The 11,754-nt window shown below is 41.8% G+C and overlaps 1 protein-coding gene across 1 annotated transcript; it reads right to left on the bottom strand.

The window, feature by feature from the left end:
- Positions 1–10,865: 10,865 nt before the first annotated feature.
- LOC124514761 (60S ribosomal protein L39-like) lies at positions 10,866–11,021 on the bottom strand. Its single transcript, XM_047083016.1, is given in 1 exon segment — positions 10,866–11,021. A coding segment is annotated over 1 exon segment (156 nt).
- Positions 11,022–11,754: the final 733 nt, after the last annotated feature.

The raw sequence follows: 11,754 nt of genomic DNA, 5'->3' as shown, positions 1-11,754 counted from the left end.
TGGATTCCCTCGCAAAGTTAAAAATAGGGGCAAACAGAGCCAAAAGGATGACATATCCTCTCAGCTTCCAGCTTTGCTAGTGAAACCGATTGGAATGTTCATTAAAATAATCACAGAATGCAGCACGCCCATAGTTTGTTATTGGTAAGACTGTCCCAGAAAGACTGGATTTTGATCCAGCGGCTTTGGGAAGAAAGGGAGAGTTACCACTCCCATTTCAGAGATCGGCAAACCCGCGTACAGTGGAAATTAAGCAGTTGTGCTAGGGACCCTGCAGGTCAGCAGTGAGCTGGAGATAGGTCAGAAAGAGAGAGGAAGTGTAGACATTGGTGATAAGGTGATAACTAGAGGAAATTAAAACCAAGTAGTGTGGGAAAAGAACAATTAGCCAAGACAGAGGAGCAGGAAGGAATACAGAATGAATTACAATCAGAGGAAACAGCCAGTAACAAAGGAGAAGGGACGGAAGGTGGGACCCGGTGTCCCACCGGGTGGGAGCTTGAGAGGAGTCAGAAGAAATGATTTAGGCAGGCTGGCTCTCTTTGGTTCCGTCAGGGCCTTATTGTTTGGTTGCTGAGGCTCATAATTTAACCCCTTTATACCTCAGAGTGTCAAACTCTACAGTAGCTATCTTTATTCATGAAGCTCTTTGAGACTGTTACATGAATATTATGAATTCCAGGTGAGAATGACTTCATAATTAATTTAGAAAAACCTGTCCGTCACCCCAAAAAAAGGGCAAAAGTCTAAGCTTGGATCAGTCAGCAAAATCTTTCCATCAGAAACCTAAGAAACATCTATACCACAGGTATTAACAAGTGTAGATGGTTTAAGACCAAGAAGGCAGTTTTCATGAAAATGAGATAGTTTTTTAGAGAAGACACATAGCAGTATTTAAAAGTTATTTCTGTGACTATCATAATTACCTAAGGAGATGAAATGTTTTTATAACTAGTAGTAGATCATGGGAAAAAATATGGTTGCTTTATGACAATAAGCATGTGCTTCTTTTTAAATCAATGTGTTCAGCATACATGATTATTGGCACAAGTGAAAAAGAGTTACCATGAGCCCAAAATAAAATTATTTTTGACTCACTCCTAAAAATCAATTGGCAGAAAGCTAAAGGAAGCTCAATTTTGATCAGCCCGGATGTAATATCACGGGAGAAAGGCAAATAGAAGGATGAACCACAGAAGCTGGTCATTGAAGAGAATGGAGAGTTGATTATAAAGTAGATGAGATGTTAAATAGGATTAGAAGAACCAGATACTATTACAAAGGGTTGATTGAGGGGCAAAGTGGATAATAAGGCAAAGTAAGGCTTCTTTAAAACCCTCTGTGTCCAGGAAATGAATTAACTGCTCAGAAAAACTACTAAATGAGGAAGGACCACATGAGAATAACCAAAAATGACCATGGGAAAAACAGAAGGCTCTTGATTTATAAAACCAGCATGCTTAAAAAGAAGAGGTTTTAAAAAGGGGTAGGAGGACTGAAACAATACTAACAGGGTACAAAAGTGAACTGAGAAAAATCTGGAGTAGACAGTGATGGAAGAATGGCTTTAGAAAAAGCCACACGATGAGAGATTCTTTAAATACCTTAAAAGCCATAGTGGGTAAGGGAGAACATTCAGGAACTTAAATCATTGAAGTAGGTTTCATTTTAATTTATTTTAGTTTAGTGCTTTGGTCTTGTCTTCATGAAGCCAATAAAATGTTTCAGCAATGGAAACAGGGTCAGAGGAGTGATAAATTAAGGGCAATTAGGAATTTCCCTCCAATAAACGAAGAGGATTCAGGAAGAGGTAACTCCTGAGCGGGAAGAAACACTGCAGAGATTAATGCTGCCTTAATGCAGCGTTTGGATGCCTCCTTGGAAAGGTAGAGATATTCAGGGAAACCGGAGCCAAGTAAATCTCACACGTTTCTAGCAACAGACCAGGCAAGGAGCAGGAAATTGCTAGCCTTTCCCTTTTAACTCAGGAGCAACTGAACAGTGTAAAGGTAGATAAAACACAAGGATGAAATGACCAAATCCCTAGCTAGGTATAAGTTCAGAAAATAAAGCAATCCGATTTTGAGAAAAGTTACCTCTTGATTAAAATCCTTATAGAGATTTTGGCCACTTACATTTATAGAGAAGGCAGGTAAATACACATTTGTTGGCAATATCATCATATTCTACAAATGTTATGTGTTAACTAGTATCTCAGAGTAGAGACTGGTTAGGACATATTGAGAGCGGACGAAAGTCCTCCCTGCTTTGAGACTGGGACACTCTCAAGGAGCTGACATCCAGATGGACACAAAGGTTCCCACAAGCTTGGCCATCCAATGATAGGAAAATACCTAAGCTTTACAGTGAACACAAGAGCAAGAGAATCTCAATCTCAGATTCACCCACAAAGAGAGGACCTCACAGAGAAGGTATCCATGAGGAAATCTTTGAAGAGAGGGGGTGGGGAAAACAGTTTGCTTGGCAGAGAGGGAAGGGGACATAGGGTACTTCTGATACAGGAGGAACCTCTGAGAAGGTCCAGAGTCCAGACTGGGAAATCAGACTGAGGATTCCTGGGCAGAGCTTGGTAAGAGCACACGTTTTGTAAGTCATGATGGGAAAGGTAATGTATTCTAGAAAAAGGCATTTTATGGCATGAGCTGTAAGGTGAGGTGAAGTAGGTTGGAAGTCCAGCTCCACCACTGTAAACGTTTTTTAAAACCTCTCCGTGCTTTGGTTTCCACCCCTCAGAACTTAGCTTAAGGATTGTTTCAAGAGTTAAGTGAGATAATCATGCGGTTTGAAGTGTTGGGGTTCAGAGCCAAGGCCAAGTTTCTTTCTTGAGATGTCTTTGATGCAAAAAGGTGTTTTTATTTTATTTTTTATTTTTTAAGATATTTTATTTCTTTTATTTTTTTGAATGTTTATTTTTGAAAGATACAGAGCACAAGTGGGGAAGGGACAGAGAGAGAGGGAGACACAGAATCCAAAGCAGACTCCAGGCTCTGAGCTGTCAGCACAGAGCCTGATGCAGGGCTTGAACCCACAAACCGTGAGACCATGACCTGAGCTGAAGTAAGATGCTCAACCTACTGAGCCACCCAGGCGCCCCTAAAGATTTTATTTTTAAGTAACCTCTACACCCAGTTTGGGGCTCGAACTTACAACCCTGAGATCAAGAGTTGTGTGCTCCACCGACTAAGACAGCCAGGAGCCCCTTCGGTGCAAAAAGGTGCTTTTATTAAAGCATGAGGCAGGACCCATGGGCAGAAAGAGCTGCATTTTAAGTGTGAGGGCTGACAGACTGGAGTTGGGGAAATAAAGACCAGGGGAAGTTTCCGAAAGGGCTTTCATATGTTAAAGAAGATTTACAGATCCTAAAGACCTGACTATCCTCAAGCTAAGGTTTTTTGTTTTTTGTTTTTTGTGTTTTTTTTTTTTTTTTTTTGCCTCTAAGCAGGCATTAGCATTAAGACTGTAGGGAGTTTCAGGAGAAATGTTTTACCCTGCCTGCCTCAAGTATTTGTCAATGGGCTGTAGGTTATAAGGAAATTTAATTTTATCTCCATTTCCTTTGGCCTTTGTTCTCCACATCACCTCTGCCCCCCCCCAACAATTTTGACCCCTAAATCTTTAAGGCTGCTGAGGGAGGAAGGTCTTATCTTCTGTAACTTCTTCCTGCTGAAGAGGGGCAGAGAGATGTCCCTACCTATGGGTCAATATTGGTCAGTCTGGGAATGTATAGGGGAGTTACGAAAGGCAGAGGCAGCTGAATCCAATGTGGACAGTAAAGAAGTATCTCTGTGGAAAGGATCATCTGTTGATGTGAAGTCATCGTAGTGATGGAGTCTCAGCAAAGAGACACTGAAAAAGGCAATATATTAGGATGAATACAGCTATAAGAATGAGAAGTGCAACAAAGAGACCCTTAATAGTTGACCATAATGCCCCTCCAAACCAGTAATGTAACCAATCACTGAAAAGGAGGGAAAGATTTTGTAGAGCCTCGATTTGGGTATTCATATCTTTTAATAGCTTTGTGACATTTTTGTGATCATCTGGGATGTATACACAGCATCCTGTGTTAATAATGTCACATGTACCACCTTGTGCTGTTGTTAGGACATCTAAAGCCATTGTATTTTGTAGAACAGCCTTGCTTATCTGTGCGACTTAAGTATTAAGTAAGGAGATGCTGTTCTGTGAATCATTGAGGACCTTCACGGTGCATTTATTAAGGGCTTCTATAAGCCAAATTACACTTTCTAATCCTACAGATGGAGCAAAAATGGACACCAAGTGATCATCTGTTTTCTAGACTGTGTCCATCTTATTTTTAAATTGGGAAGATCACCTGGGGGAAGTGATGGTTGGATAACGCACCCATGAATCCAGACAAAACCTAAGGTGTGACGATGACCTAGAGGATATGTGGTTAGTTCCACATAACCAGTGGATTTCATTTGGAGCCAGCCATCTGATTCCAGGTCGCCTTATCCAACCAGTAGCAAGCCAATCAGCTGCCTGGAGCATAATGGTTTGAGAACCTGTTCTAATGATAGCCATCCTAAATGCCATGTGCTATTTGCCCAAGTGTCATATGTATGATTTCTTGCCTCCCCCATAAAATTGCCGTTGGACTGAACTGTCCAGTAGTGGGTGTGAGCCATAAATATCCATCCCATATTTGATATATGCCGTCCTCAGTATAGTGATAAGTGGGGTTTTGTAAGTTAGGCACTCATTAGAGGGCATCAATTCGTGGGTTTGTAAAATCAGTTAATATTTTAATAGTTTGAGGGTATGAAAAAGTCTGGTTATGTCTTGGTAAGTTCCATGTTCTATTGGTCATGGGCTGGGAAGAAACATTCTAAGTAGTGATAGATTTATCAATGAAACGTGGTATCATTATATATTATTTCTGAAATATAAGTATACAGAGAGTGCCAATCAGTGCCTTGCAAAGGGGAAAACCCACCAGGGAATTCAGATGAACTTGACTTGAGCAAATTCCATATATCCAACAAGTTGTTTGATGTCGCAGTTCAGTATAATACTGTGCCCGTTATAGAAAGGAATTGTCAGCTAAGATAGATGAACAGAAAACAAGGAGAAAATATACAACCTTCATTGTTGTTTGAAGAGGAATTTTAGATTTTCTACAGGTTCACAGGTGTAAGAAGGCATGTTAGTTTGCTCATTGGTTTCCTGTGAAGCAGGTACAGGTTTTATTCTAGATATGAGCCCATGAAGAGTGCCCCTCTAATTTTACTGTAGTGGGAGTACATATGGACCTTTCTATTTTGGATTTAAATCCCCCGCTGTATTTGACTTCCAATCTTTTAAATAAATCATATCTCCAGGACTTACGTGCGGTGGACTTTCAGTTGTAGTTAAATCAGGTTTGGGGAGCATGTGATCAGTATACTCATTAAGTAACTTACCATTAAACCAACCTTAAGTGAAAAATTTGATGGAGTATTATAATCTTTTTTTTTTTTTTTAAAAGGCGGTTAGGTTGAACATTTTTTTTTTTTAATTTTTTTTCAACGTTTATTTATTTTTGGGACAGAGAGAGACAGAGCATGAACGGGGGAGGGGCAGAGAGAGAGGGAGACACAGAATCGGAAACAGGCCCCAGGCTCTGAGCCATCAGCCCAGAGCCCGACGCGGGGCTCGAACTCACGGACCGCGAGATCGTGACCTGGCTGAAGTCGGACGCTTAACCGACTGCGCCACCCAGGCACCCCAAACCTTAATCTAATAACAAGTCTACTGTAAGAAATGGCTTTCCATATAATAACTCAAAAGGGCTAAGTCCTAGAGGTTGTTTTGGAGCTGTTCTTACTCTGAGAAGTACTATTGGTAAGAGAGTAACCCAATTTTCCTGGGCCTCTGGACTAAGTTTAGTAAGGTATCATTTTAGAGTATGATTAGCTTTTTCCACCTTCCCAGAGGATTGTGGAAGCCAAGCTGAATGTAGAAAATATTTAATTTTTTTTTTTTTTTTTAGAAAGAGAGAGAGAACTGAGGTGGGGGGGGTGCAAGGAAGGGGCAGAAGGAGAGGGAGAGGAAGAGAGAGAATCTTAAGCAAGCTCCATGCCCAGCAAGGAGCTGAAATCAAGTCTGATGCTTAACCAACTGAGCCACCCAGGCACCTCCAAAATATTTAATTTTAAAATCTTGTGCTATTTATTTGCATAGTAAAAGAAGGACCATTGTCACTCTGAAGGGATCATGGAGGCCAAATCTAGGGATAATTTCTAGCAAGAAAACTTTGGTTATTTCCATGGCTCTTTCCATTTTACATGGAAAGGCTCGATCCACCCAGTGAAAGTATCAGCAAACACCAGTAGGAACTCATAGCCTTTGCAAGGAGGCATTTGTGTGAAATCAGGCTGCCAGTCCTCTTATGGATATGTCCTATGGCTTTGGATTGGTTTTAAAAGTGGGGGAGGGCAGACCGCGTCTTCCAGATTTACTTGTGCACAAACAATATAGGATCGGCAGACCAGTTTTATTGTAGCTGTTAAATTTATTCGATCAAATATATTTTTAATACAATGTTTTAAAGTATTTTGCCCAAATGAGTAGCCTGGTGTAAACCCTGTATTATCTTCCATTGGTTATTTTTGGGTATAAAGATTTTTCCCTTATTATTAACAAGCCAGTCCTATGCATTTTTTGAATATCCTCATTCCTGCACTTTGTGAATTTCTTGGTCTGAATAGATTGGAATTATGGACTTTATTGGAGTTAAGATTGGTATGAGACTGAATATTTATTTTGTGCTGCCTGTTTGGCTGCATGGTTTGCCAAGTTGTTTCCTTTAGATTCTAAGATCATATCCTTTTTTTTTTTTAAGTTTATTTATGAAAGAGAGAGAGAGAGAGAGAATGAGAGAGTGCTTGCATGCAAGTGGGGGAAGGACAGAGAGAGGGGGAAAGAGAGAATCCCAAGCAGGCTCTGCACTGTCAGCACAAAGCCCTGTGCAGAGCTCAATCTCACAAACTGTGAGATCATGACCTGAGCCAAAATCAAGAGTCAGATGCTTAACCGACTGAGCCACCCAGGTCCCCCTAAGATCATATCCTTCTGAGGTCCTTTGAGGTGAACTGCAGCTACCTCCTTAGATGGATATACAGCCTCAAGAAGAGAAATGATTTCAGAGGCCCCTGGATGGCTCAGTCAGTTAAGCATCCAACTTTGGCTCAGGTCATGATCTTGCACTCTGTGAGTTCAAGCCCTGTTTTGGGCTCTGTGCTGACAGCTCAGGGTCTGGAGCCTGCTTCAGATTCTGTGTCTCCCTGTCTCTCTGCCCCTCCCCTGCTTGTGCTCTGTCTCTTTTTCTCAAAAAATAAATAAACATTAGAAAAGAAAAGAAAAGAAAAGAAAAGAAAAGAAAAGAAAAGAAAAGAAAAGAAATAGTTTCAGGCCCATATTTGATTGGAGAATTACGGCTTGATAATAATCCCCTTTCCTTCCTCCATGGGTATGTAGCAATTGAAGAGTATGGATAAGTGCTATTAATTCAGCCTTTTGAGCAGAAGTATTTGTTGGAAGGGCTTTTGCCTCAGTGGTCTTAATTAAACTAACTATAGCACATCCAGCTTTTCTCTCTCCCTTATCCAGGAAGCTACTGCCATCAGTAAACCAATTATCATCTGCATTTTCAATAGGGGACCCCTTTAAATCTGGCCTGCTAGAATAAACAAGATCAATAATCTCTGAGTAGTCGCAGTCTATCATACAAGTATAATGGTCAGGCATAAGGATAGCTAGGCTTAAAGTTTGACAGGTTTTAAGTATTATTTCAGGTGTATCTAGCCTGGTATTTGCTAAGTGGCCTCCCGTCATCCATTGGTGGCCTTTGGTTTCTAAGACACTCTGGACCGGATGTGGAGTCATCACTCGCAGAGACTGTGTCAGAGTAAGTTTTGAGGCCTCTTCTACTGGGAGGCCTCTTGCAGTCACCCCTCGAAGACAAGCCACCACCTTGAGCGACATTATCGAGTGACTTCGGAAAATAGCCCACCGGTCTTGTTTCACTTCCTAATTTCTGGGTAAGAACTCCCACAGCTTGTCCCTGTTTTTCTGCTTCATATACAGTGAAAGGTTTTTCTAAATTTGGTAAAGCCAAATCGGGGGTTGGCAAAAGCTTTTAATGTTTGAAAGGCCGTCTGCTGGGCTTTAGTTCAGAATAAAGGTTCCTCATCAGGGCTTTTAACTGAACCATACAATGGTTTGGCTAAGAGCCCAAATTCAGGAATCCATACCTAGGAAAGTGTAAACTGGGAAGAACCTGCCATTCCTAGGAAAGTACGGAGTTGTTTTCTCATAACTGGGGGTCCAGGATCTAATATAGTCTTTTTCCTGTCAGTAGACAGGATATGGGGACCTGGCGTTAGCTCATATCCCAAATATTGTACTTTCTGTTTAGATATTTGCATCTTTTTAAGGAAGATGCAGTACCCTCTCCTGTCTGCCAAGAAATCAAGTAAAGTTACAGAATTGCCATCAGACATTTCTCTCGTGGGACTACGGACTCAAATATCATCCACATACTGAACTGTAGTCCCTTGAGGCAAGGCGATAGCATGAAGGTCTTTACTAAATGCAGTCTCAAAAAAGGTGAGGACTGTCTCTAAATCCCAGTGGTGGCTTGGGGAGATCATCCATGTTAACTGAGCAGCCTGGGGGCTCAAAGGTGAGGCCCATTCAAAGGTGAATAGTGGCTGCATTTCCTTACTTAGAGGGCTGCAAAAGAAAGTGTCTTTTAAATGAGTACTATAAACCAGTGGGCATCACCAGGGACCTGGGTGAAAATAGTATAGGGATTTGGGCCTATGGGATGAACAGGCATAAAGCTTCATTTATAGTTCTCAAGTCTTGTACCATTCAATAGTCCCCACTTGGCTTTTTGACTGGTAAAATTGGATTGTTATAAGGAGATTGACAAGGCTTTAAAATACTATGTTTGAGAAACTTATCAATAAGTGGTTGCAATCCAGCCTTTGCCTCAGGTTTTAAGGGATATTGTTTTCTATGAAGGGTAGTGATTGGGTCCTTTATTTATTTATCTTTTTTAAATGTTTATTTATTTTAGAGTTGGGGGCAGGGACAATGAGAGGGAGACAGAGGATCCAAAGTGGGGCTCCAATTCGGAACCATGAGATCATGACCTGAGCCAATGTTGGATGCTTAAGCAACTGAGCCACCCAGGCACCCCTGGTTGGGTTCTTTAAAATCACTTTAACTGGTTGGGCTTTAAGAGCCGTCCTAGGGCTTCCTAGGACGTCCTAGGACATCCACAATCCCAGACTTGTGGATTTATTTCCTTCCAGCTAGTAGTAGGGATAGCAGGATAAGGTTTTAGCTCTCCAGGTGTTAAAGAGAACAAGCCATCCCCTTCTTTAGTAAGGGAAAACCTGCTTCCCAGTTTACACATTAAGTCTCGTCCAAGTAATGGAGTAGGACAAGACAGAAGGAGTAGAAAAACATGAGTAACCCACTGACTTTTGTATATACAGGTTAAAGGCATTGTCCAATGGCACGTAGTTTCCCCTTCTATGCCAACAATTTTATGGTTAGAAAAACAAGCAGAACCGGAGTGCTGAATTGGAACAGAGAAAGTGGCTCCTATATCAATAACAAAATTGATAAACTTGCCTTCCACATCCAGAGTAATCCAGGGCTCAGTCATCTTGATGTCAAAGGGAGCCAGACCGGCCTCAGGGCCCCATCATGCCAGATCCTCTGGTTCCTGCTCTCAGGCAGGGAAGTGAGTTCCTGTCTCCCTCTCTCTCTGGAGATGAGGACAGTTTTTCTTCTAATGTCGTTTTCTTCTTACAGACAGGACATGGCCCTGGTGGAGAACATTTATTTAGACATTCTTTTTTCCACTGTCTGATCTGACCACAGTGCTAGCGTGGAGTCTTACCTGATTCTTTGATACCAGCTTTTTCTTCGGCCCCTGGTTAGTCTGGTGTCATGGGGAATCCACAATAGTGGCAGCCAATATTTGAGTCTATATTTTACCCTGCAATTCAGCTCTCTGGACCTTTCCTTGCTTTAAGGCCACATCTGTATTATTGAGGACTCCAGTTGCTACCTCTAGTAGGTTCTGGGGGAAGAGGGAAGATCTGAGGACCTAAGGACATTTTAGTCAGTTTTTAGTGGCTGTCAGGTGCCAGCTGACTTATAAAATGCAGGTTTAGTATAGTTGTTCCCTCAGGTGAGGTTGGGTCCAGATTTGCATTTCTACGGATAGCTTCTATCAAATGACCCTGAAATAGAGCTGTATTCTCACCAGCTCCTTGAATAACTTCCTGAATGTTATCAAAATTTACAGGTATAGTGAATCCTTTTTTCATTCCTTCTGTTAAACAAGTAATCACATGATCTCACCTTTCCCTTCCTTGTCTGTCCTCCTGATAATTTCAGTGTGCTTCGGTATTTGGAACAGCAGCGCCCCCTACCGGATAACGTTCCCTATCTCTGGTTGCCAGAGATATTCCAAATACATCCCCCATACGGTTCCTTTCCTCATGGGTGCAACGAGTTAATATGATGTATATATCTTGCCAGGTCAAATCAAACAGTATATACACTTGTTAATTGTTGATTCAATAAATTGAGAAGGGTTTTCGCAATATTGTCCTAATTGTTTTTTTCTTTTCAGTCAAAAGTTCTCACATATTTATTACTAACCTACTGGTACAGAAGCATAATAGCAGAGAAAAATCATTTCCCCGATAAAGCATATCTATTGTTCAGGTAGTAGGGAGGTTTACAGAGTGATGGGATAGGAACACGTGACCTTCATGCAGCATAAATATGCGTGCCATCGCACGAGTGATCTCTTACAGACCCAGCTTGGTTCTTCTCCAATGCCGCCTCTTGGAATTGTACCTGATTTTATTACCAGTCTTCATCTGAACTCACTAGGGAATGGGATGATTCTGCTTTTGTTTCCTGGCCAGAAATCGCTTGATCCCGAAAGTCTTGTGAGAAGACATGGCAAGGATCAGTCACCCGCACACACCATGATCCGTCCTAATTATTATTTTATCTGGGCCAGGTCTGCCATGGAGAAGGGGACATGGACTTGAATCATGCCCATTTCTCCATTGGCAACTTTCCTAAGAAGATGCATTCCAAAGTTAGCTGGAACTCCTGCAAGATAAGGAATCCCACTCCTACTTTGTCCAGCTGGGCTGGGAGCAGACAGGTCTTGGGGTCTATAAGGAGGAGGGATAGCAACAGAGCCAGTGTCCTCTTTGTCTGGACTGGTCAGTGACTCCTGAAGTAGCGCTGGCTTATTAGGAGGAATGGGCCTATTTAGACGGTCATCATCCAGTATATCCAGATGGGGTTTATAAACCTGGTTGGTGGTAACACATTCTACAATAGGCCCTCAGGTCCGAATCCTGACTTAGGGCCATGAAGGCCTGGATATAGGTACCTCAGTCCATTTTCCCTGCTTCTTGCAGAAGAGATCTGATAGATCATACAGAAGCTTAACGTCCCAATAATGGCCATCTCCCCTCATCTCCTAAGGAGTACTGAGGCCATGCAATGTTACAGAAGATCAGTTTTTTCTTTCCTAGATCTTACAATCTGAATTGATTTCCGTGAGTTAAAAGGCATCCCAAGGGAGAATCCTTGGGGGCTGAAGAAGCTCCCATGCTTCTAGAAAAGTAGAAAAGGTCCACTGCCAAACATCCCCTGCCCCTGTCTCCTGGGTGACAT

Source organism: Lynx rufus, unplaced genomic scaffold (assembly GCF_022079265.1).
Source record: "Lynx rufus isolate CCGP_SWC_20201006 ecotype Redwood Valley unplaced genomic scaffold, mLynRuf1.p SCAF_2, whole genome shotgun sequence".
NCBI classification, from domain to species: Eukaryota; Metazoa; Chordata; class Mammalia; order Carnivora; family Felidae; genus Lynx; species Lynx rufus.
This window is presented reverse-complemented; position numbering and strand designations above follow the sequence as displayed.